The sequence below is a fragment of the Phascolarctos cinereus genome, unplaced genomic scaffold (assembly GCF_003287225.1).
Source record: "Phascolarctos cinereus isolate Bilbo 61053 unplaced genomic scaffold, phaCin_HiC Scaffold_9;HRSCAF=440, whole genome shotgun sequence".
Taxonomy (NCBI): Eukaryota; Metazoa; Chordata; class Mammalia; order Diprotodontia; family Phascolarctidae; genus Phascolarctos; species Phascolarctos cinereus.
The window spans coordinates 138,423,085-138,447,617 of NW_027556402.1; the positions used below are offsets into that span (position 1 = coordinate 138,423,085).

General features: G+C 34.6%; 1 protein-coding gene across 8 annotated transcripts in view; it reads right to left on the reverse strand.

Annotated features, from left to right (window-relative positions):
- Window positions 1–15,849: 15,849 nt before the first annotated feature.
- The window catches only part of ADGRL3 (adhesion G protein-coupled receptor L3), a 943,202-nt gene continuing 934,518 nt past the window's right edge, over window positions 15,850–24,533 (reverse strand). For 6 of the 8 annotated variants that reach the window (XM_078148809.1, XM_078148806.1, XM_078148805.1 and 3 more), the window contains one exon: window positions 15,850–18,214. In XM_078148809.1, the coding sequence (XP_078004935.1) occupies window positions 17,415–18,214 (800 nt within the window). In that variant the 3' untranslated portion in view covers window positions 15,850–17,414. Of the gene's footprint in view, window positions 18,215–20,288; window positions 20,341–24,533 lie in introns of all 8 variants that reach the window. The other 2 variants (XM_078148808.1, XM_078148807.1) reach the window with 1 other exon arrangement.

The following is a 24,533-nucleotide window of genomic DNA, read 5'->3' on the forward strand; positions in this document are numbered from 1 at the left end:
AATGAGGAAACTGAAGTAGACAAAGGTTAATGACTCGACTAGTGTCCTGCAGGTAGTAAGTGTCTGAGACTAGATTTGAACTTCGTTCTTCCTAATTCTACCTACGTTCAGCACTTGATCCACCACACTGTGTAGCTACCTCTATTGGACATCCTAAGATCAGAGACAGAAGGCATCTTAAAGTTTCTTTTATTATGTTATGTTTTTATTATACTATGTTGTGAAAATGCTTCTTTTATTCCATAAATTAAAAATAAAACAAAAGTTTGCCTAGTTAAACCCCCTCATTTTAAATGTGAGGAAATGGACCCCTGATGTTAAGTGACTTTGCAAAGATTATGCAGGTAGAAAGGGGTCAGAGCTAGGATTTGAATTCAGGTGCTCTGAGACCAGGTGTAGCATTCCTTCCACTCTACCTCAGTGTCTCCTCACTTGCTTGTACCTTTATTCCAGATTGCCACTCCAGTCCTAATCATAGAAGGTTATAGTTATCTAGAGTTTGTCTTTTGCTCAAACTGAAATGAAGGAATATGTTTGGGTGGGCTGAACAAGATTCTGGGGACTGGGCTGGATCTAGAAGAATGTATAAAGCTCTTACTGTGTCTTTTTACCCACTTCACTGAAGGCTTTTCATACTTTCTTTTCATCAGCTTTGATCATATCTCACTGGAATTTTAGCCAATTCAGCTTTACAAAGGAGCAGATTCCTCTCCAGGTTGTGTCAGATGCCAGATAGATGTATTGCTAGATGATAGCTGAATTCCCAAGCAGTGCTTTAGCATAACTTTCTCCAGAGTGAATAATACCCTGTATACCAGGTTATTAGCTCCTCCAGATTCCTAAACTAAGTCATGTCACTGGGAAAAGAAAATCATACTGACCCTTTGCTACTGTGAGAAATCGTCATGGGTCATGAAAATGATAGGAAAAGGCCAGAATATTGAACAAGATTGTTTCTTCTGGGCCTGAAAACCTGAAAAAGTTCATTTGTTTTCACAGATTATTTTAATTTCATGTAGCATATAGATTCATTCTTTTTCATTAAGAAATGCATATTTAAGCAAATGAAAACCCTCACTTTGAGTTTCTTTCAGCTATCATTTGAACTTTCTGAGATGTCTTTCCTTTTAAAAATTTCACATTTTAGGCTTGTGAAGCACAAATAAAAGCAATCATTTATAGATAAAAATGAGTCCAACTTGTGAAGATTTTAATATTTTATTAACAGCCTTATTGGGCTTCATAACAGTATCATCAGACATGCTTCACTTCTCAAACTTATTCATCCTCACAGTGACCTCCAGTTCCTTTACACCTAAGCGTTTTCAGGCTATCACACCTACTCTGGCTTTACTTTTCTCCCTTTCAAATCTTCACCATTATAAATTAACCCCTTCGCCATTATAAGTTAAGCCCTTCACTATTGCACTATTTTCTATTCTCAGCCTTTGGCCTTGCCTTTGCTACTCCTGCATATACTTCCTTTGTTTCTACTCACATAGTACTGAACACAGCTGGAGAAAACCACGAAAACCTTGGTCCACAGCAAATTTGTTATCAAATATAAATTAATTAACAAACATTTACTTTATTAAGTCTTTATTATGTGTCAGGCAGTGTGATAAGTGATGGCAATACAAATGCAAGTAAAAATAATGGCAGGCCTTCACCTCCAGGTTTTCACAGTCTAATGGGGAAGATGACATATAAAAGGAAGCTGAAAAGAGGCAGGGGAATTGGAGGAGAAAAAAAAAACCATATCTAATATGAGGACATGATTGAGAAATAGAGAAGAACGCTGCTTAGTGGGAAAGAAAGAGATGACTGGTCTGGGTTGCCCTTATTAAAAGGAGATTCTCAGAGGAGCCCTAGGAGATGAGGGTACTTCTGAGATGTGAAGATGAAGAGGCTCCTCAGGCATAGCAAAGTTCAGAGGAGCGCAGCTAGCTGGAAATTAATCTCAACTGTGCCTCACTGGCCCAAGGTAATCCTTTTTCCTAACTGAGTCCCAATTCCACTTCACATAGCAGCCATTTCAAACCTAATTTTTCCTCTCTTCCTCTTCCATAGGATCTGTCAACCTGCTATGTCTCCACTGCTCATTTCATACTTTACTGTGAATATGAGCCCATTTATCACAAGTTCCTTCTTCTCCCCTACCCTACATCTCAAAAGCTCTTGACATTATTCATCATTCTCTCCTCCTTCACTCCGGTCACTTATGAAGATGTGGCCCATCTCCTCTCCAAGGCTAAGCATTCTTGGCAGCGAGGTGGCACAATCAATGGTGTGTTAGACTTGAAGTAAGGAAAACCCAGTTCAAATCACTTACAATTTTTGTGACCCTGGATAAGTCACTTAATTCCTCTCAAACTCGCTTTCTTCATCTGTAAAATGGGGATAACTGTAGCACCGATCTCATGCGGTTGTTGTGAGGATCAAATGAAATAATGTTAAGGGATAACATTGGCTATTATTCTTCTACATGCATCCTTGATCTTGCCTGCAGATTGGACCCACAATCATCCCTTCTGTCTAAGCTTAAAGCTTTTCCTAAATACTGGTGCCTTTTCTGCTTCCTGTAAACATGCTCAGACCTGTCCAATCCTTTAAAAACCTGTCAAATTCACTGATATTGCTTTCCCCTGTCATAGACTAGGTGGCGCAGTGGATAGAGCACTTAGCTTGCAATCAGGAAGACTCATCTTCCTGAGTTCAAATCCAGCCTCAGACACTTGGGTGATCCTGGGCAAGTCATTTAACACTGTTTGCCTCAGTTTCTGTTTACAAAATGAGCTGGAGAAGGAAATGGCAAACCATTCCAATATTTTGCTAAGAAAACTCCAAATGAGGTAGAAAATTGGGAAAGAATTTTTACAACCAGTCTCTCTGATAAAGGCCTCATTTCTAAAATATATAGAGAATTAAGACAAATTTATAAGAACGCAAGGCATTCCCCAATTGGTAAATGGTCAAAGGATATGAACAGACAGTTCTCAGATGAAGAAATTAAAGCCATCTATAGTCATATGAAAAAATGCTCTAAATTCTTATTGATTAGAGAAATGCAAATCAAAACAACTCTGAGGTACCACATCACACATATCAGATTGGCCAACATGACAAAACAGGAAAATGATAAATGTTGGAGAAGATGTGGGAAAATTGGAACACTAATACATTGTTGGTGGAGTTGTGAAATGATCCAACCATTTTGGAGAACAATTTGGAACTATGCCCAAAGGGCTACAAAAATGTGCATACCCTTTGATCCAGCAATAGCACTTTTAGGGCTATATCCCAAAGAGATCAAACAAATGGGAAAAGGATCCACATGTACAAAAATATTCATAGCAGCTCTTTTTGTGGTGGCAAAGAATTGGAAATTGAGAGGATGCCCATCAATTGGGGAATGGCTGAGCAAGTTGTGGTATATGAATGTAATGGAATACTATTGTGCTATAAGAAATGATGAACAGGCTGACTTCAGAAAAACCTGGAAAGACTTATATGGTCTGATGCTGAGTGAAGTGAGCAGAACCAAGAGGACTCTGTACACAATAACAGCCACATTATACAATGACTAATATTGTTAAACTGAACCCTTCTCAGCATTACAAGGATCTAAGACATCTCCAGAGGCCTTGGGATGGAAAATGCTGTCCACATCCAAAGAAAGAACTATGGAAGTCAAATCGCTATCACTTATTTTTACCTTCTGTTGAGTTTTGTTTCATCTTTCTGATGGTTCCTCCTATTGGTTTTATTATTACTTACAACTTCACTAATATGAAAATATGTTTCATGGGTATGTAAATGTGAAGCCTATATCAGATTGTGTGCCGTCTTGGGGGGGAGGAAGGGTGAGAAAAATTTTCAACTCAAAAGCATATGGAAGTGATTGTTGATAAATCAAAATAAATTAATAAAATTTTAAAAAAAGAAAAAAAGAAAACTCAAAATGGGTCACAAAGAATGGATATGACTTCACAAAGATCTAATATAATGTACTATTTCTTTAAAGTTCTTTCAAATGGAGACATTTAGTGCTGAAACAGGTAGAAAAATATGTCCCAGCTAAAATCCCATCTTTTTTAGGAAGCCTTTGCTAACTCCTCTTAACTCTAGCACCTTTTCTCTGTTAATTATTTCTAATTTATCCTCTCTCTCTCTCTCTCTCTCTCTCTCTCTCTCTCTCTCTCTCTCTATATATATATATATATATATATATATATACATATATATGTATATATATATATGTGTGTGTATATATATATGTATATATATACATATATATATGTATATATATATGTGTGTATATATATATGTATATATATATATATATATATACATATATATATATGTGTGTGTGTATATATATATATAGCTTGCTTAGTATATCATGTTGTTTCCTCTATTAGACTGTAAGTTCCTTGAAGGCAGAGACTGTCTTTTGTCTTATTTTTGTATCCACAGTGCTTAGCACAGTGCCCGGCACATAGGAGGCAATTAATGTTTATTGATTGATTGACCTTCTGCATAAAAGAAAAGATTTAAATTAAATGTGGAAAGATATAAGATACTGTTGTTATAGATGAACATTTTTATACTTAATAATAGGAGAATAATTTTTTAAAATAAAAATTCTCTAAATATACATATGACGAAACAATTTTCAGATGGAATTTAAGAGGTTGGGGATAGAAAATAAATTAAAAATATACAGAAATACATAGATTCAAATTACCTTGTGAAAGATGTATAATGACATGTCATTTGTATGTGAGCAGTTCAATGGTTTAAAGGACACAGAGAGATTTTTTTAACTAAAATAGAAAAAAATCTTATATTTATACTAAGCACTAGTGCTTTCTAAATGTCATTTTTATGGCAATTATAAGATGAGTTTGTGAATATTATATTTGAGGATTTGTGAAACTAGAGAGTGGTTAGGACCAATAAAAAAGCAGTTAGCAAAGAAGCAGTTTTGTGTAGTGCATATACTCATAAAAGGACCAATGCCATCAACTCCTGCAGTGACTGTGAGTCACCCCTGAGTACATGGTTTCTCTCCTACATGTGCTTCTCTACTGGGTTCTTATAAGTGTACTTCCACTTTCTCCCACAGATAGTATATTTTATTAGTGGGAGAATGTGTGCCAGGGGGATTTTTGTGACATTCATATAGTATTATGATACATTTTATTATTGATATTTTTGCTTTAATATAGAAATATTCATTTTATCTTATTATTAAGCAAATGATTATGTTAAAAATGTTAAAATGTCATTATTGTGAATGATTGATTTGTATAAATATAAATGCATTACTGGGGGCTCAAAAGCTAAAGCAATGAAGAGAAGGATTACTACTGACTTAATAGAGTTACCATTAGGATCCTAAGAGGATTTGAGTATTATTTTGTGATGGTGCTCTTTGTCTAGGAAACTAGTCTTATTAGTATGAAGGCAGGTTGTGAGTGAGCTACTCCAGAGAGAGAGAAAGAGTAGGTGTCCACATGTCCTATGCAAAGGGTCAGGGGGGAATCTATGTCAAGGGCTGTACCCCAGAAACTCCACAGCACAAGCATTACAAGAGAAAAAGCTATCTATTCTCAGCTCCTCTAATTCCTTTTCCAGTTATTTCTCAACACTTTGCAATTTGACTTTTGATCTCATCATTCAATTGAAACTTTTCTCTCCAAAATCACAAATAATGTCTGTCTGTCTGTCTGTCTGTCTCTGTCTCTCTGTCTCTGTCTCTCTGTCTCTGTCTCTCTCTTCTCTCTCTCTCTCTCTCTCTCTCTCTCTCTCTCTCTCTCTCTCTCTCTTTTTGTTAGGCAGTGGGGTTAACTGACTTGCCCAAGGTCACACAGCTTGTGTTAGGTATCTGAGTCCAAATTTGAACTCAGGTCCTCCTGAATCCAGGGCCGGTGCTCTATCTACTTCGCCACCTAGCTGCCTCACCAATAAACTCTTTGTTACCAAATTTGATTGTTTTTATTTAATCTTCATCCTTATTGACTTCTCCTTCTAGATATTCTTTCCTCTATGTATTTGTAACATTGCTTCCTGTTTTTCTCCTCTGACTGATCTGATCTTCTTTTATGAATCATCATCTAAGTCATGACTATTAACTTTGGGTTGGCCCCAAAGCTTTACAAATCACTCACCTTCATGAACTGTGTTCCAGTTGAACTGCTTTCTTGCTGCTTCTCATATGTGACATTTCATCCCTGAGTTCCATGCTTGGAATGGAATCTCTCTGTTCTTTCAAAGCTTAGCTCAAATGCCACTTCCTATGTGAGGCCTTAACTTATCAATATGGCTATAAGTCCTTTCCTCTCTTGTCCCCTGCCCACCTTGAATTTATTTTGTATAAGTAGAAGATAGACTTCTATATGTTCTTGTTGGTTCCTCTGATAAAATGTAAGCTGCTTGAGGACAGCTTCATTTTTGTTTTGTTACTCCCAGTAGCTAGCAAAGTTCCTAGATATGAGCTATTTAATAAATCTTGATTGCTAACTATTATTGTCATTTATTTATTTATTCATTTATTTTGGTGTGGCAGTTGGGGTTAAGTGACTTTCCCAGAGTCACACAGCTAGTGAGTGCTTTGTGTTTGAGGCCGAATTTGAACTCAGGTCCTCCTGACTCTAGGGGTGGTGCTCTATCCACTGCGCCACCTAGCTGCATCGATAATTATTTTTTATAAGAATATCTGACCACTTTTTTTTCCTCAAGAGGCATTAATAAAAGGCAAAGGGAGTGAATTAAATGATTTGTTCAAACAACTGCACCTACCTGTTATTCCCCTAACCTGATATTTTAACAAATAAATGCTAATTCTAAATGAATGATAATTGTCAAATGAATTTAACCCAACTACAATAATAGCTTTGCTAGGAAGAAAGAGAGAATATGTATCAAATCTGAATAATTATTTATAGCCATTTGTTAGGTGTGGTTCAAGTCAATTTATATTTATTTAGGCTAAAAATGAGATAATGACAAGAAATTCATTTGAAATACATCATGGGATTTAGAAGTAGAAGAGAACTCAGACTTAAGCCAACTATCATTTTGAATGATGAAAAAACTAAGACCCAGAAAGTCTAAACTACTTGCCCAAGGTCATAATAATAGTAATTGGAAGATCTGGAGTTTTAACCCAGGTTCATTGAATCCAAATACTGGATACTTATAAATTAGTGACCTGCATGATTAGAGAAAATTTCTAAAAGAAATTTTAGAAGAAAGAAATAAAGGGATATGGAAAATAGAAAATATTGAACATGGAAATTTTAATATTTATTTAAAATTTATTTTTTCAAATTTATTTAAAATTTAAAGGCTTCTTCCCTTTATATTATTAATTTCTCCTCAGAAAATAATGCATTCTGCCACTTCCCCCCACCCCCCATAATTTGCAGTGAACTTAAGAGACTTCCAACTTGCACAAGATTTGCAAAATCCTCAGGAGATATAAGTCATAGGGTAAAGACACTATTTCAGTGGACTGAATTAATATATATATATATGTATATGTATACACACATATATGTATATATATACATATATATATACATATGTGTGTATACATATACATATACATATATGTATATAGGCACTGAGTCTCTTTTTGGCACACTAGAAGAATTCAGGCTGTTTACTTAAAAATTTTTATATATTTGAGTAAAACATGGTCACAAAAGAAAATAAACTAAAAAAATATTATTTTTGTCTCTATAGAATCAGAGGTGTATAGTTGTGGAACATTGTTCTGCTTTAGAGATACTTATTTTGGTAGGAGGATAAACTCAGATGAGCATTCAAACTTATAAAATAGTCAATTCCTTTGTTTGACACCTTGATAAAAGATTTTTTTGCTTGAAGATAATGACCAGAATAGGTCAGACCATCTATTCTAACTGTTACATAAGGTCTTCAGATCATGTTAACATCCTGGGGCCTTTTAACCATTTAAATTTTCTGCCACTGTAACTGAGATTAAATTGAAGAGGATGTACCTCAGAGATAAGTAGCCAAAGTCAGGTTGAAAATAGTTTTATATTATATTAATTTACCCTCTGAATATCTTGTCAGTGGTAACATATATACATATTTTATTTGAAAGGAAACATACAGTCAGTTGCAACTGGCATTTTTAGAGAGTGAGCTCAAAATAATACTTTTTTCTAAATGATCTTTATTTTCCCCAGAACCCCAGAACTACTTAGTTGTCATTGTCTTTCTCCAATGCAAAATTTAAGAAGAGAAAATGCTATTGGTTCAGAATGTAGCATCCAGGACAACCTTTAGGTCTTTTGCAGACCAAGTGTCTACCTTAAGAAGCATTTTTATCCTTTTTCTGATGCTCTTATAAAGGTAAGATCACTGCCCTTAAAACTTTTGCATGTTAGATAAAAAAATAATGATGTGTCAATATATCTTAAAATATTAAATTCCTTATCTATTGAATTAACTCCTCCCCTCTTTCTCCTTGGTATTCTTATTCTAAAATGTATGGGGCAGGGGGAGAAAGGAATAATAGACAAGTATCTGGATCCTGGCCTCAGCAACTTTCAATAATATTTGCAATTCTCAGTTCAATACAAGGTGAAGTTCCTTGACCTTTAGATTTAACATTTGACTTCGTGTGTGTGTGAGTCTATGACAAGAGACAGAATAGGAAGACAGAGAAACAGAAAAAAAGACCATTAAAAGTTGATGTTTATATTTCTAATTTCATTTCTTTCCAAGCTTCTGGTTTGAGGAAATTAACATAGTATAGTGGGAAGGGCACTTTGGTTCAAAACAAACCTCTGATGCTTACTACTTGTAAAATATTGGGAAAATTATCTAACATCCCAGAGCCTCAGTTTCCTCATGTGCAAAATAAGGGGGTTAGGGTTAATGGCCTTTGAAGATCCCTTTTTAATATCTATGATCCTAAGAAACACTAGAAAAATCATTGCAGCCGGCAGTTTACTCTTCTATTCGCTCCAAAAGACTGGAAATACACTGATAGCTCTGTATCACCAGCCTGAGGAAGATAAAATGATACGGGAATAGGGCAAGATGTAGTTTGGGCCAAGGTAGAGAAATAGAGCTGATTAGCTCTACCTCTATCCCAGTCATTGTCAAATTTTTTTTTTCTGTCCTAATGAGATAAATTAATTCTAACCATAGCAATTAATTACTATTTTAAAGCAAAATTTATAAATGTATATATAATGAAAGGCAAAAGAAAGAAGCATTTCTGCTTCTCTCCTCTTTCCTATTGTCTTCTCAAATGTATGCATGTAGAAGGGAAATAAATAAGAATATATTGGTTTTAAATTTGGGGAGTGACTTTCAGTTAGTATGGCTGAATTTGAAACTCCCAAAATTCAAGCTTTGCTTTTACCACATAATAATGTGACATCACGTGTTATTTGTTTACTGACTTTTTTTTTATTGAGGTTTTAGCTCGAGGTTTTACATGTGATTGTACAGAGCATTTAAGGAACAAAAAAAAAGATATGAAAAGAGTGTACAAGGGAGGGAAAAGCGACAGATTGCAGTTTATAAAACATTTATATCTTGTTGATGTTCTGGGTAAGGATAGTGTATATGGCAAATATTACACAACAGTATGACTGTTAAGAGACAGCAAGTGGCCATACTATTTTTTTTTTTTTGCTAAAAAGGCTTTTTTCAACCTATGGTGTTTTTCTGAAAGTAAAAAATAAAACCAGAGCTATCTGTGTTAAATAAAATAGCACATGTGCTAAAAGTTTACCGAATATCACTCTAACTTACTCTGCAGACTGGAAGGCAGTATGAAAAAGTCTTTCCAATTGGTAATTTCATCTCCAATTTATCTGCAAAATAGACATTTGTGGAGAGTTGTGTATATCTTGTCGTTGCATATAAGAAAAATAGACAGGATTATCCATGAATCTTGATTTCTGTGGCTCACAACCAAAACATGGTTTGTTTTTTTCAGGGCCATATAAGCATGTCAGATTTGTTCAGTAAGGAGCACATCTGTATGGTTCACAGCTAAGTTTCAAGGCATTATGCGTTTCAGAAGTAGAATGGCATAATTACAACTTTATATTCTGATAGGATTAAGTACAAATATAAACTTCAAAGTATTTTTTCCCTCAGTCTTTCAATGAAAAAAAAACAGTTTAAAGCAAAGCATTTGGAAAAAATTTAGGAGTTCATGGAATTGAAAGGATTTTGGTATTTTCATAAAACAAGTTTGTGTTGGCTTCAGGGGGAGGTACACATCCCAGCCTTGCTGTTTCTTATTCAGCACAGCTGGAGCCCCACCTCCAGAGAACTCTCCCTGCTGAGAAGGCAATGCACGATTGGCCATGAATTTTGTTAAATGTCTGTGAAGTCAACAAGACCTATTTTATTACAGAGGCAGCTTCACTACTTCTGCTTACTTTCTAGGGAAGACTTAGATGGGGAAACCTTTTTTTTCATTCCAAGGGAAGCAATGTATGCCCTAAGACTAAATTCTCTCGTTTTTTGGATCCAGTACATCATTGTTGTCATCTCTAGCCCCCATCCCCTTTCACAGTATAAATCTACCATGATAATTCACTTGTTATTTTCCTTGGGGCATGTTCAACTTCCTTCAACTCCATAGTCTTCTATCCTTCTGGACTAATGAGAAGTTTTGGCAACTTTTCTTTAGGATAGTGAGAGGAAGTGCATTTTTAGAAATCAAAATGAAAATATCTGTATATTTGCACACCTTTTTAACTTTATCAAGCTATTTCCTTCAGTTTAATATCATATAAAACCTCAAAATCCTCAAATTTAGCCAGAGGCTCTGGGGAATAGTTCTAGAAAATTGTACTACTCGGTTCTCATGCGGTGTTCATAAGGGCACGGACGAGGAACGAGCCCATCAACATTATTAATTGTGGCGTAATATTACAGTAATGTAAACAAATGCCTTTCTTAGTTGTGTCTTTTTTGATGAGAAGGCATAGATGCTCTTAACATTATCTGAATTATCTGGAAACTGTTAAGATCTTCAAGATAAGCACTATCTGAATAATGCTAAAAGTGGGGCTCAGGGAATAAGAGAACTCTTTTGAACGAATCAGTGGCTACATTGAAGGAATAATATTGGAAAGACTGATCATTCTTTTGCTAATTCAGGCACCATGTCCCATCAATTAATCCACTTCACATCCTAATGCTCTGGTTTTTTTTTTAAAAGCATTGTTCTGTAGATAATTGCATATCTCAGTGGAGATTATTTCCTCAGAAACAGTTGTAATGCTGTTCTTTGATTTCTTCCCATGAGTCCACTGTGTTGTTTTCATCTATCTTCTTGATCATAGGTCAATTTTACCTTGAAAAATCAATAATGGATATGAAGTGACAGGAAAATAATATGTTTGCTAATCTAAAAAGTAATTTGAGACAAAAGAACATACCTTAGTTTCAGAGAATTGAATTAGTTCTGTTTAAAGTTGTCACCTATTTTTAGAAAAGTGCTGTTCTTCCTTTTGTCATTAAATGATGCAAAACAGTTTGTGAATAAGATTATATAATGCCTAAACATTTGTTGTACTTCACTATTGCAAAATCATACAGTTTGCAATATCAGAAGCTAGCCCTTCTTCCCCAAGCTATACAGATATGAGAAATTAGGACATCCGAAAAAGCAAAAGTGTGGCTGAAAGCTGCATATCTCAATGATTCTTTCCCTTGAATCTAGGGAGGAAAACCAATTTCCAATGGAAACAGATATGTGTAGTCAGGAGAAGTGGAGGGAGTCCTGTTAAGTCCCCAAAACTACATGACCTATTTTGAGGCCTTTAACAGAAAACTTTCCACAGAACATCATCAACATAAAGCCACTTCAAAGCAAATATTCTGCAATGTTGTCTCCTGACTTTAGTGCTTTTCAATTCCTATCTGATCCCTGGAAATGAGGAAATCTAACCTAAGGTATGCTGAAAAGAAGCTAATAGTGTTGTGGCATGTCTTAATAATCAGTATTGTATAAAAATGTGCTAGTATCACCCACTCCAAGGAACTGATTTATAATTCTGGATTACTGAACTTAATTTGATCTGAATACTTAAACAATACAATGTGCCAGATGGTATATAAATTTTATATTACTAGGATATAATATTTCCCCAAATATTTTCATTATAGAAAAAAAGAATATTAATATCAAATTTGGAGGAGTGCTTACAATATGCATATTTCTCTTCTGATTTCTAAATATGAATTGACATAACAGCTTTGCAGCATTCTGCCAAAAAATTCAAAACATTTATACATTTTTACCTACATTACAGTGTTAATAGACAGCTAAAAATTTAATATTACACTAAATCAGGAGTATTTATAGAAATATAGATTTAAATCCACAAGAGGTCTTACAGTTCACATAGTCTAACCCCCTTATTTGATAGAAGAAACAAGCCAGAGAAATTACTTGCCCAAATAACAGTTAAGATTTGAATTAAAGTCCTCAGACTCCAAATCCAGGGCTCTTTCCATTGTACCATCCTACATTTGGTAATTACCTAGTTAGAAACCAATAATCCATTTTTACATTATCAAGTTCCTTACCTTTTTCTTTTTCCTTTGTTGGTCTCGTCCCCAAAATATCCATGTCAAAATGAGTGTCAAATAAGCTAATTTCTTCTTGTCCATCACTTTGGTAAAAGTCTTACTGGTGATTAGATTGAAAATAACTGACTTCATATAAATATATAAATATGCTGTTATCCATGTAATGTTGAGAGAACTTGAAGGAGACCCCCATGGAAAGACATTGACAAACAAGATGAGAGAGCATAGATAGGATGCAGTGAGATCACAGATCCATTGAACTGCTCTACTTATTTTATGTTATTTCTAATTATGAATTATTGATAATTTATACACAAATTTTTAAAAAAAGTATTTGTAGCACTGGTAGTAGTGTTAGTGGTTTTAGACTTGTGCATTCATCATACTGGGAGACACTCAGTATGGCAACTTCTACTAATGCTTATTTGCAACTCTTTAATTTACAATCTGAGAGAGTTACTTAGGGGGATTGGAAGGTTAAATGACTTCCCTGGGGTCGTTAAAGTTAGGGTATATCAATCCCTAGATGTGAAGTTGGATCTTTCGGACTTCAAGACCAGCCCTCCATTCCTTATGTACAGTATTAAAAATTAAACTGCCTCACAAAGAAAGAGAAAAAATCCAATTTCCTTTATTTATGGATTTTGTAGGTTTTAATGGGATCAAGGAATATATCACAGATTAGAGCTAGAAGGAACTTCAGAGGCTATCTAGGTACAATCCCCTGGACATATATACTACTAATAAAGTTTTGGGTGGGTCTTTGTGATGATTTTTAGGTCAAATATCATTTCATTACTCTGTGACTTTTGAAATTTTTTCCTCTTTAAATAATTTTATATATATATACATATACATACATATTATATATAATATTACTTTAAGGAGTTTTCATGTCCACATTTAAATAGTGTACATGCACGTTTGCATCTGTATTTTTTCAATATTGCTACTGAAAGCTTAGATGTTTGTAAATTCACATTCAGGGGTCTTAGATTTTATGGTTCAGATATAAATTGGGATAGCTAAAAGGTTTAATTTTGCACACTAGGAGTAGCATGCAAGGGAATTCTAACCAACTGTTCTCCAAATGTCAACATTTGGTAATGTGATGTTTTTCAGAGACCATCCATTTATGTAGCAATTAATTTGCATTCTCAATCTACTGGTGTCCAATGAGGTGAAACTAACTCTGAAAGAGAAAATTAAACCATGTTCAAGAAGTATAAAATGTCATAAATGATTCAAATGTGAAAATAAAACCCAATTGGTTTATTAGATAGTTATGATTTTTACTTCTAATTATCAGCATAACATCAGAAGTACCTTGGTTTGGGTTTTATGCCAATTTCCTCTTGACTGAAAATCACTCCTCCCTCTCCAGTTGAGACATAAAGTAAAATGTGTTGAGGGTACATTCTTATTCAAAAGACTATAAAAATCAGAGGGATTAGTACTGTGCTCAGCACACAGTGGATGCTTAATGCTTGTTGACTTGACTAGAGAGCAAGAACAAAAAACCCTAAAACTCCAAAACTTTCAAATCAGTAGAAGATAGAAATGCATATTGAATCAAAAGTGGAAACTAAGGAAATGAAAACTTTGTCATTGTCACAGGGCTTGATAGCTAAGCTAGTTATCCAACTTATTTATATATATATATATATATATATATATATATATATATGTATGTATGTATATACACATATGCATACATACATACACAGTCTTCTCTTCAAAGGTAGGTAGAATTAATTGCTTTATCTACCAATGATTTCAACATAATTACATAAAATTTATGTAACAATTTCTTCCTGTGAATGTCTTTGGGTTCTTGCTAATAAGTCATTCTGAAAACACACCCTCAACAAAGATGTAGAAGAGTTTAAAAAAATCTTGCCCATTTATATTGATGGTAGTAACTGACAGTATTGGGTGATCTTCTGCACCAGTTTACACTTGTGGAGAAAACAAAATAGCCTTTCTTCATCTTGGTCAATGTCAAGCTGGGGTAGGCTACCTGTTTCAAATTTCAGTTAACAGAAGACAAAAAAAAAAGATAACATGGAGGTAGCAACATCTGAAAACCAGAATTGGCAGTATCAGCAAGCTGAATTGAGGTAGCTTTCCCCTAGTCTTATGAAACAAGCTTCTCCTAGACCAGTTTGTGCCTACATAGACTGCTTCTTGGTTGATAAACCAAGTGTCAGATCTAAGATCTGCAACCCACACTTGAGTTTCTACAGTTACCTTAAAGAATGCTAAATGGGTTTTCATCAGAGTCAAATTTCATCCTTTATACCTGATGGGCTAAATACCTCTCAGGTGCTAATATTGCCATAATTTTTTTGAGATTATATAATTATTATTCTGTTCTTCAATTTAGAAAAAATATATATATGCCCCAGCCCAAATGATTGAAAAGATCAATGCATAAATTAGACTTTTGCAACTGACATCAGAATCATCTTATACACTAGCTAAGAGCCTTTGTTGTTATATTTAAATGATGTGTAAGTCATCTAAGTCTAAGGTATATGATAGTCTCTGTTTTGATTTATGACATGAAATTCTAGCTGAACAGGGTTTAGGTTTTGAAAGTTTTCCACAATTATGTATATAACAAATAGCAATACTCAAATTCTTCCTAATCCTCCCCATTTCCCTCATAATCTTCCTGGGCTTAATGCCTATGTGTTGTTGATGAAGGTTCTGGGGCTGTTGAAGACCCCGAGACTTTCTCCGAAAGAATTTAATTGTCATTTCCCCCTAAGTTATCATAAACATAATCTCAGAGGAGCTTGCTGCAAGTTTATATTTTCTTTGCCACAATTTTTAGCAGCTTTTTACAAACAAGTTGATCTATAGCTAACATATTGGAGATTACAAAAGAGAAAACTTGTACAACCAAAGAAATACTATACTTTAAAATCTTTGATTGAATGTGGTTTATATAATAGGCATATAACACACCAATATATAACCTGTTAGAATGGGAATTTGTTCCCTTTGTTTCAGCCTACACAAGCATTACCAACCCATTTTTCTGGTTTCCTTCATCTGCCACAGCTGTTTAATTTTTGTGCTTAAGTTATTTAGCCAGGGAGTTTTTTCTTTTGCATGGTTAACTTGTGCCTTAGAGGATTAGCAAATCCACTAGTTTCATATATGAAAATAGAAGGGAAAAAGGCAAAAGAAAGTAAAAGAGGATGAATGATTAATTGTACATACATAGATACAATATCTTCTAAATCTTAATCAGTTGTTTATTGGTTGGCAAACAAGTTTCACTTTTACAACAAATATTAGTAATGAGGTCATTCAACTTTGAGACCATACAAAATGGATCATAAATTAAAAAAAATTATAATCTGTGCTGCTAATTTACCTCCTGAAATCCTACATTACTTAAAATCCTGTCAAATAAATAACTTTTTCCCTCTTTGGGAAAGTAATGAAAAGAGGATTTTCTTTTTAGTCGCATCAAAATAATTGGATTTTTCAATTTGTAGTATGGGCGAATATATTTCTTTTAACCAACTGCAATACAAGTTCCTCATCTAGGAGCCAAGAATGAACCAGGAGTGCCCTTAGTCCTAGAAGATTATCATTTTCACATGCAAAAAGTCCTCACTGTTTCTATAGATACCTCTCAACTTCTTGATCCATTCCTACTGCCTTGGTGAGGGACTTCTTGCCCAATTGGCTTTGTATTATATCAGCTGTGCATTGTAAACATAAAGTTTGTCCTGCTCTAATCTGCAAAAGTCCTGTTTGCAATATAGCCACCGAATAAAGATACAGAGTGAGGGAAGAAGATCCAATTTTTTTTTTGTAAAAAATAATTTGTGTTTGTATTACTAGAAAATGATCCTTATAAAGTGATAGTTCTTGTTTATTTATTTTGCCCAGTGAAATATTAAGAAAAAAAATGGCCCCCAAAAAACTAATGAAAATCTTGCTCCTACTGGTAAGACAAACTTGCAAGACCAGCACAACAGAAAGTTCTTTTTTTTGTTTTTTTGTTTTTGTTTGTTTTTTGTTTTTTTGTTTTCCACTACATTAACAGGGACGCAAGTTCTGGAGGAACGGAAAGCAGACTATATGTGCAATGCTAGTATCTGTACATTACATAGAAACTGTTCAATTTTTCTGCCATTAGTTTTATCATCAGTTAATACAGCAAAACATAAAATATGCATTTAGCATATAATTCTAGAATTCCCTTCCATTTCATTAGGATTTTATTTTGTTTTACCCCACAGCTAAGTCTGCTGTGGTAAAATCAAGTTATGAGTGACCAAAAACCATTAGGTGATACAGATTGATAATAAACAGTTTTGCTTTGTTATGTTTGTTTGTGCAGCACTCCAATCTAGATGCGTTACTGTTACTAATTTCAGATGCGTGTTCTGGCCTTTTTAAAATTAGGTCCATATTAGAATAGTAACAGAGCATCAGAGATGTTTAAACAAACACAGCATTAATTCAAGAAGGCCACAAAGAGTGCCATTTTCTTCATATCCCGTTCATTAACATAATGAAGTCTCTGAGGGGGGAAGGACAAGAGAGAGGGGGAGAGGGGAATTTCAGCAGTTATCATTCTCCCCTGGGCTGGCCTAAAAATTCCAGTAAAAAAAAAAAGTCTGAAAGTTTTTGTTTCTTGTTTTTGATTTTTGTCCATTTGTTTTCCCTTTAGAACAGCATAAAGATTTAGGAGTACACACAATATTACCACTGCTTATATTAACTCGGAACAGTAAACCAGGTGTTAGGGATTTTGTTGGCTTAAATTTTTGCTTACTCTTCTATAGACTAGTGACCAAGTGAGCAGGTCCCTTGGAACTCCCCTCTGGGGAGGACCCGTCTTTGTTTGGAGGAACTATAAATCCATCACTGCTTCCTCGCCCTAGTTGGTAGTAAGTGTGCAGCTGATGGACGTGGTTTCTGGAGCCTAGATTTGGCATACTTTTGTAGTAAACATCATCAGCATCACCACTTTTGGCTGGCGGGGGATCGGTCTGGGTGCTGGTGGTAACGCTTTCTGTGCCTGGCATAGCAGCCAGTGCGGGCATACTGGTATAGAGAGAATCCCTGTTGGGTGACTGGAGGTCTTCTGTGTGCTCATTGGTTAGCAAGGGGAAAAAGCTCTCACTGTTGTCTTGTGGGATCCGCCTTCTGGTGTAATGATGTGGCTGGTGGTTCTCTGTGGAATAAACTCTTGGGGGCAGCAAAGGGGCATCAGACTCTTCATGAATGAGTTCCAGGCCCAGACTCTCCTCATGGTTGAAGGAGGTGGCATCATCAAGGACAATGGCATCATCTTCACTCCCACTGCCAAGGTTATTCACCAGTTTGTTCATCAGGTTCCTATTCTGCTCACTAGAGCGCTCATGGTTGTTCAGATAAGAAGGGATATAGTTGGAAGTGAGTTCCTTCAGGATTTTTTTCTCTAGGGCTGTCTCATTATGATTGTAGCCACGGTCAATGATTTGCACACAGTTGCTCAAGTACTCGCTGCTGGCAATGCTGTAGTTATTGCCGTGGTTACCATTCAGTGGTAGAGTATCCATGACACTTGTATCCCTGGCATTGTTCAGAAGCCCCTCTGAAAAACAGTAAAGAAAAAGAGGCTGACATTTGTATCCAGCAGTTCATTTGGGATACATATAGAATTACATTTTTGTTTACTATAATTTTACTGAGATCCAAATTATTTATAGAGACATATGATACAGATAAGTATGTGTGTATAAATAAATATACATATACACACACACACACACACACACACACACACATATATACACATACATAGTTGGATAACTAATACCATTCTAAATTTTTTTAAAAAACAAAATAAACCTTGAAAATGGATAAAAAGACTATAGATAACAACTCAATATTTCCATCCATAATGAATTTAGTAATAACTTGTAAAATGAAACAGTTAATACTTTTGGTATTGACATCTGATAGCCATCAATTTATAAGCATCAAGTTTAATAACACATCCTTAACATTTATTTTATTTGTTGCCTTAAATTTTAAGATGATGCTTGTGATGTGACATCAAAAGATTACTATTTTGTCGGTTTTAAAAAAAATATTATATGGATTTGGTTGGTTTTTTTTTTAGGGGGGATAATAGGCACCTTCATGGTTAACATATGTTGTACCCACTGTTATTATTTAGGGTGTATTGGTATGTTCACATTATCAAAAGAAATTAAGGAACCCCCCCCCAGCATTTTGGGTAGTGCCCTATGGAGATCATAAACAAATATCACATAGAATGGGCAGAAATGGATAAGGTGATCTGCATCATTGGAGGGAATACCTTTATCAATGAGGTCAGATCCATTTGAATATTTCAATATAATTAGGCTACTGCTTCAAAAAGAAGGTAGGGGCAATATGGATACCCAATTATCAACAACATAGTATCAATATGAAAAGCTCAGTTTAAACCCTGATAGAGCACTCATTGACTTTTAAACATTTGAACTGAAGGTAATTTGGTGGAGGTCATTTAACATATACATAGGGTGTCCCAAAAGTCTTAATGCATTTAAGAACCACTTGACCTTAAATCTTCACTAAAACTTTTGGGACACTCAGAATATATTTTCTTGGAAGAAAAAAGCTGCTATGAAATTCCTTAATTATAAAGGAAGCTGCTAAGTATAGCTCCATGCATCTTCGTGAGTTTTATCATCCATGAATAGATATCTAAGAAACATGACATTTCCATATATATATTACTTGGTAAAAGAATTAAAATGCAACTACCAGAAATGATCACAAACAACACTGAGCCAATAAAGGTAGGAACAGGTGGCTTTCTTGACTGCAAATATTGGTTAGGGGTCACATCATTGTAGAAACTCCTTAATGCACTGCTACCTTGTGAAAATAGAGCATTCATTCTATATCTGTGATGCAGTTCTCTTGTTTATCTAGGACTGTACTCTACAGTGTCCAGTTGACAGTTGCAGTGAAGTGGCCTGAATATGTCAATTGTATCATGGATTCCGGATGCATCCTCTGAATTCTCACAACAGACATTTCAAAAACAACAGCAAAGGCCTGAAATCAGTGGCATCACAGACATAGAATGAAGCTATTTATTTTCATGTTAGAAAATACCTCACAGACAATTCACAATGTTAAGAAGAAACAAAAAGCAAATGTTTTTAAAGGACTGTATGTGATGGGTGGCTACTGCTGCTGAGTCTGTGACAGCATGTTGGATGATTATGGTTGGGTGACTTATGCATTGAAACCCTGCTTGTTATTTATGTTGTCAATGCATGGAATTGCAGACTGGAAACTGCCACAGCAAAATAAAGTGGGTGCACTGAACTTGAAACAGAACATAGTCTTATGATGAAATGTGCCATTTTGAAATAATGAAAGTTCATGACTTACTTTTAAAAAATACTTAATTTAAAAACAATTTAACTCACACAGACAATTATATGAAACTCAAGAACTATGCTGATTACGTGACACAAATAAAGGAATCAGACAATAAAAGCGTCTAATCTATATTCACATATATTTAGATAAGTAGATTCATAAGCTTTTTATTCTTTTGGTTTCAAAATTGTGAGATGAACTGTTTTTAATAACTACATCATCTATATGTGATGCAATAAAAGTGAACTAAAAAAAATTACATTTGATATGCAATGTTTAGCTTTACTCCCATACTTGTCTCTCTGTAGGGCTCTAAACGACAGCATGAAGAAAAGGAAAGAAAAAACAACAAGTAAGCTTACAGCGACAATAGGAGAAACATGAGTAAAAAGCAAATTGATGATATGCAGAAAAAAGGGTCAACAGAAATCATTTCCACAGCCCCCAAATACATGAGTCTGTGTTACATGGTTTATTAGAAGTAAAAATTCCTAAAATGTTAGTCAGGAAATCAGACATCCCCATAAGAGCATGCTAGTACAGTGCTTCTTAAAAGATCCTTCCTATAGTTTGCATATTTTAATATGAAGAAATACACTTGTTAGAAAATTTAAGATTATCACACAAACCAAGAAGAACAGCAATTCAAATGAAGTTTCCACTGTCCCCACAAATCTAATTCAAGGTCAGTTGCCCAGAAGTGGCTTGGCTTCCGGGGGGGGCACTTCTAACCCTGTACTTATACAGTGAGAGAATGAAAATATGCCAGATGTTTTTCAATTGCTTGCTTTCCCTTATCTTTTGTTTCTTTCCAGTCATATTTTTCCCATCTTTACAAGCACACAAAAGTTTCCTTATTACTTATAATTAGTGATCATTTATATCGATACATAAAATAGAAATAGGGACATCAAAATATGTATTTCCAAGGAATAAATACTTCCAGAATTTGCATCAATTTTGGTACTGCCAGAAAAAAGGAAAATAGTTAAATCAGACTGTCATTCAAAGTCTAAAGTGGAAAAAAGGCTAACAGAGAAAAAAATAATGTTTTTAACCACAATTAATTTCTTGTTATCTTCTGGTTTGTGGCACAATCTTATTTCAGCACAGATTTTTACATTTAATTTCCTTTGTTCCCTTCTTTAACAAAACCAACCAAACAAAAACAAAACAAAAAAAACCAAACTCTTACCTAAAATTACAAAAAAAACCCACCTCAAAACAAAAGGTTTTCCTCCCCAAAACTTTACTCAGATTGCAAGAATACACCTTCTTGATTCAGTCTTTGCAGTACTTAAAATACAACCAAATGAAAAATCACTGAGCTGAATGGTGCAATACATTTAGGAGGTCTCAACTTCACTTACACCATAGTCAACTATTTTAGTTACCTCCACAGCTTTAAAAGTTGGGGTGGGCTTTGGGGGTGGGGGGGGGAAGTGCATCTGCATACAATTGATCCAAGACCAACTGTGTTTCAAAATGTAGAGTAAATCTGTTTAATACCTCAAATTTTAAAGCAGTTATAGGAATTTAAGGGTCAATGCAATGTGGTAGTAATTGTACAGTATTTGGGGGTTTTTCAAAGCTTCTTTAATTACCTTACAGAATTTTGAAAGTGAAAGGAACTTTGGAAGTATTATAGGCCTATCTTCAAATTTTACAGATAAAACCCAAAAAGGGTAAGTGACTTATTCTAGTTTATACAACTAGGAAGTGGCAGAACTGGGGCTGGAACCCAAGGACTTCCAACCTCCATTACATGCAATCACTTTTACTTCAAATCAGGGCCTTCTTTGGCTTTGAAGGCCATAACGGAATATATACTTTTGCATATCTTATAAGTTAGTAAATTAGTCAAATACCATGTTTTCTTCAATACATTGGAACAACACTATGAATGACTTTTTTAAAAGTTATGGATGTGAATTCAATTGTTTGACATTTATACTATTCTAGAACAATACTTAAAAAGCTCTCTCAATGCTTTTTTCAGTTTCCTATTGTAATGCTAGAATTTTCACTTTCTGATAAATTTATCCCCAAATACTCTATATCATTCTCAAAAACTTCATATAGAATCAAGAATTTAATAATGAAAAAAACCTACATTCACATATTTTAAAATATACCAATCTCAATGTCTAATTGTATTTTTATATGTTAAACATATTTATGCAGATTTAAAATAAAGCATTAGAATATCAAGTGCATTAGCATGTTCAGGTTTAATTTCTTTATGCCAAGATTAAATCTGTGTAACTGACTTATTAAACTCATATAACAGTGCCAAGTGGTGATTCAATATAAACCAACCCAGTACATACCGAGCCACCTATATTTCATGTATGATTTCCCCTTGCCAGTTAGAATATAAGTGCATTCATCTGAAAGCATAAGATTAGTAGCAGTATGACAGTCACCATGATTTATCACTTATTCATTGGGAAAGTCAATATTCTAAAGACTATCAAAAATCTCTTAACATTTTTTAACCTAAAACACAGAGTAGCTGAAGTATCCCACTTCCATCTTGGAAAAAAAAATGATTAAATTTTTCAGTATATTTCAAGAAAACCATCAGATAAAATAATTAAAATTTGGGGAATAAAAGCTAAAATTAATTTACAATGGTCATGTATTTGGTTTTGTATTAAAAAAAAAAGCAACAACCCTTAGTGGCAATATTTGATACTTGATTCTGAGGTAAAGAAAACTTCCTGTATGTTAATTCAAATTTCAATATATCCAATGGGATTAAATTTATTTGCTTTTACTGAAGGGTTCTATCTTCTTTTTTGGGGGGGGGGCAGTGAAGCAATTGGGGTTAAGTGACTTGCCCAGAATCACACAGCTAGTGAGTGTTATGTGTCCGAGGGCATATTTGAACTCAGGAATACAACTGACTCCAGAACCAGTGCTTTAACCACTGTGGCCACCTAGCTGCCCCTGAAAGGTTCTATCTTTAAGGACATTTCCTAACTATGACTATGGTAGGAAATGAGTTTATAAAAGTTATTACTTTTTCATATTATGAGAAATTTAAAATTACATAAAATGTTCAAGTAACTAAAAAATAAACCCCAAATTAATTGTAGCTTAGAAACAATTAACTATATCATATAAACACTGAGTATGTTAAAATACTCATGCAAGAAGCCTAATCAATTATAGGTAACTGTGCCTATTGAAGTGCTCATTTTGGTTCAGTCTAAACAAATCAATTGTCAATAGACCATGAATGACAAATAACTAATGTGTAATTACCTTAGACTTGAGCTAAGGAGAATAAGCAAAATAGGGAACCCCATACAAAATCACCCTGTATTCTATAGTAGTCAGATGACACATGGGGGACAATGACACTGTTGACCACTCCTATCTTCTCATATTCTCCTCTACCTTTCATAATACTGTTGTCTCTTGGGTTTCCTTCTCCCAGTCTGACCATTCCCTCTTTGCTTCATCTTCACATTGTCTAGCATGAGTGTCTCCAAGATTCTTTTTTTGGCCCTGTTATTTTCTCTCTAAACGTTCTCTCCCTTTACTGTTTCACCCACTCCCATGGTTTCTGTTATCATCTCTAGTCACATGACTCCTGATCCTATCTATCCAGATCACATCTTTCCATTAACCACACCCCTTAACTACATTCAACTTGCCTTCTAGATGCCCTGCTAGCTTTTCTAACTCAAGTCCCAATATGAACTCATCGTCTTCTCCCTACAAACTGCTCCTCTTGACAAATTGTATAGTTTTGTTGTTCACATTCTCCTAGTTGTTGATGCTTCCCTTATTTCTGCCTCAGTATCCCATCATTGTATAAATGCAGTGATTTCTAAGTTGTCAATTTTTTTGTCCATAACATCTTAATATCCATTACCTCCTCTCTCTTCATAGTGCAACTACCATAATTCAGGTCCTTATCATCATTCTTAATCTATTGTTCAATCAATAAGCACTTATTAGAAACCTACTTAAGTGCTGGAAAGACAAATACAAAAACTGAAGCTCCCTATTTCCAAGGGGTTTACATGGTTTCTTAAATTACTGTATAATTCCTAGGGTGGGATTGTGACCATCTCTAAATGAGTTTCTTTCCTGCCAGTCTTTACCCCCATTCAATCTGTCCTTCACACAGCTTCCTAAGTAATTTTGCTAATCAATGGTTCTGTGCATTTTAATCCCTTGCTCAGAAATTTTCACCAGGTTTCTGTTGCCTAGGAAATAAAATTCACACTTCTTGGCAAATCTCATACCTTCTTCAATCTGTCTCCATATTATGTTTCTATCCTTGTTCCCTACTATTTTCCTTCATGTAATTTATATTATAGCCAAATGGACTATTACTTGATTTTTCCTTTCACCTTCTATTCCCCACCCTGTTTCTTACTCTCTTCTACCCATCATGCATCTGTACAGATCATATTCTGTTTACACCTTCTCCTGTTGAAATAATCTTGCTGCCACCTTCTCAAAGGTGTTCTAATCTTCTCAACTCA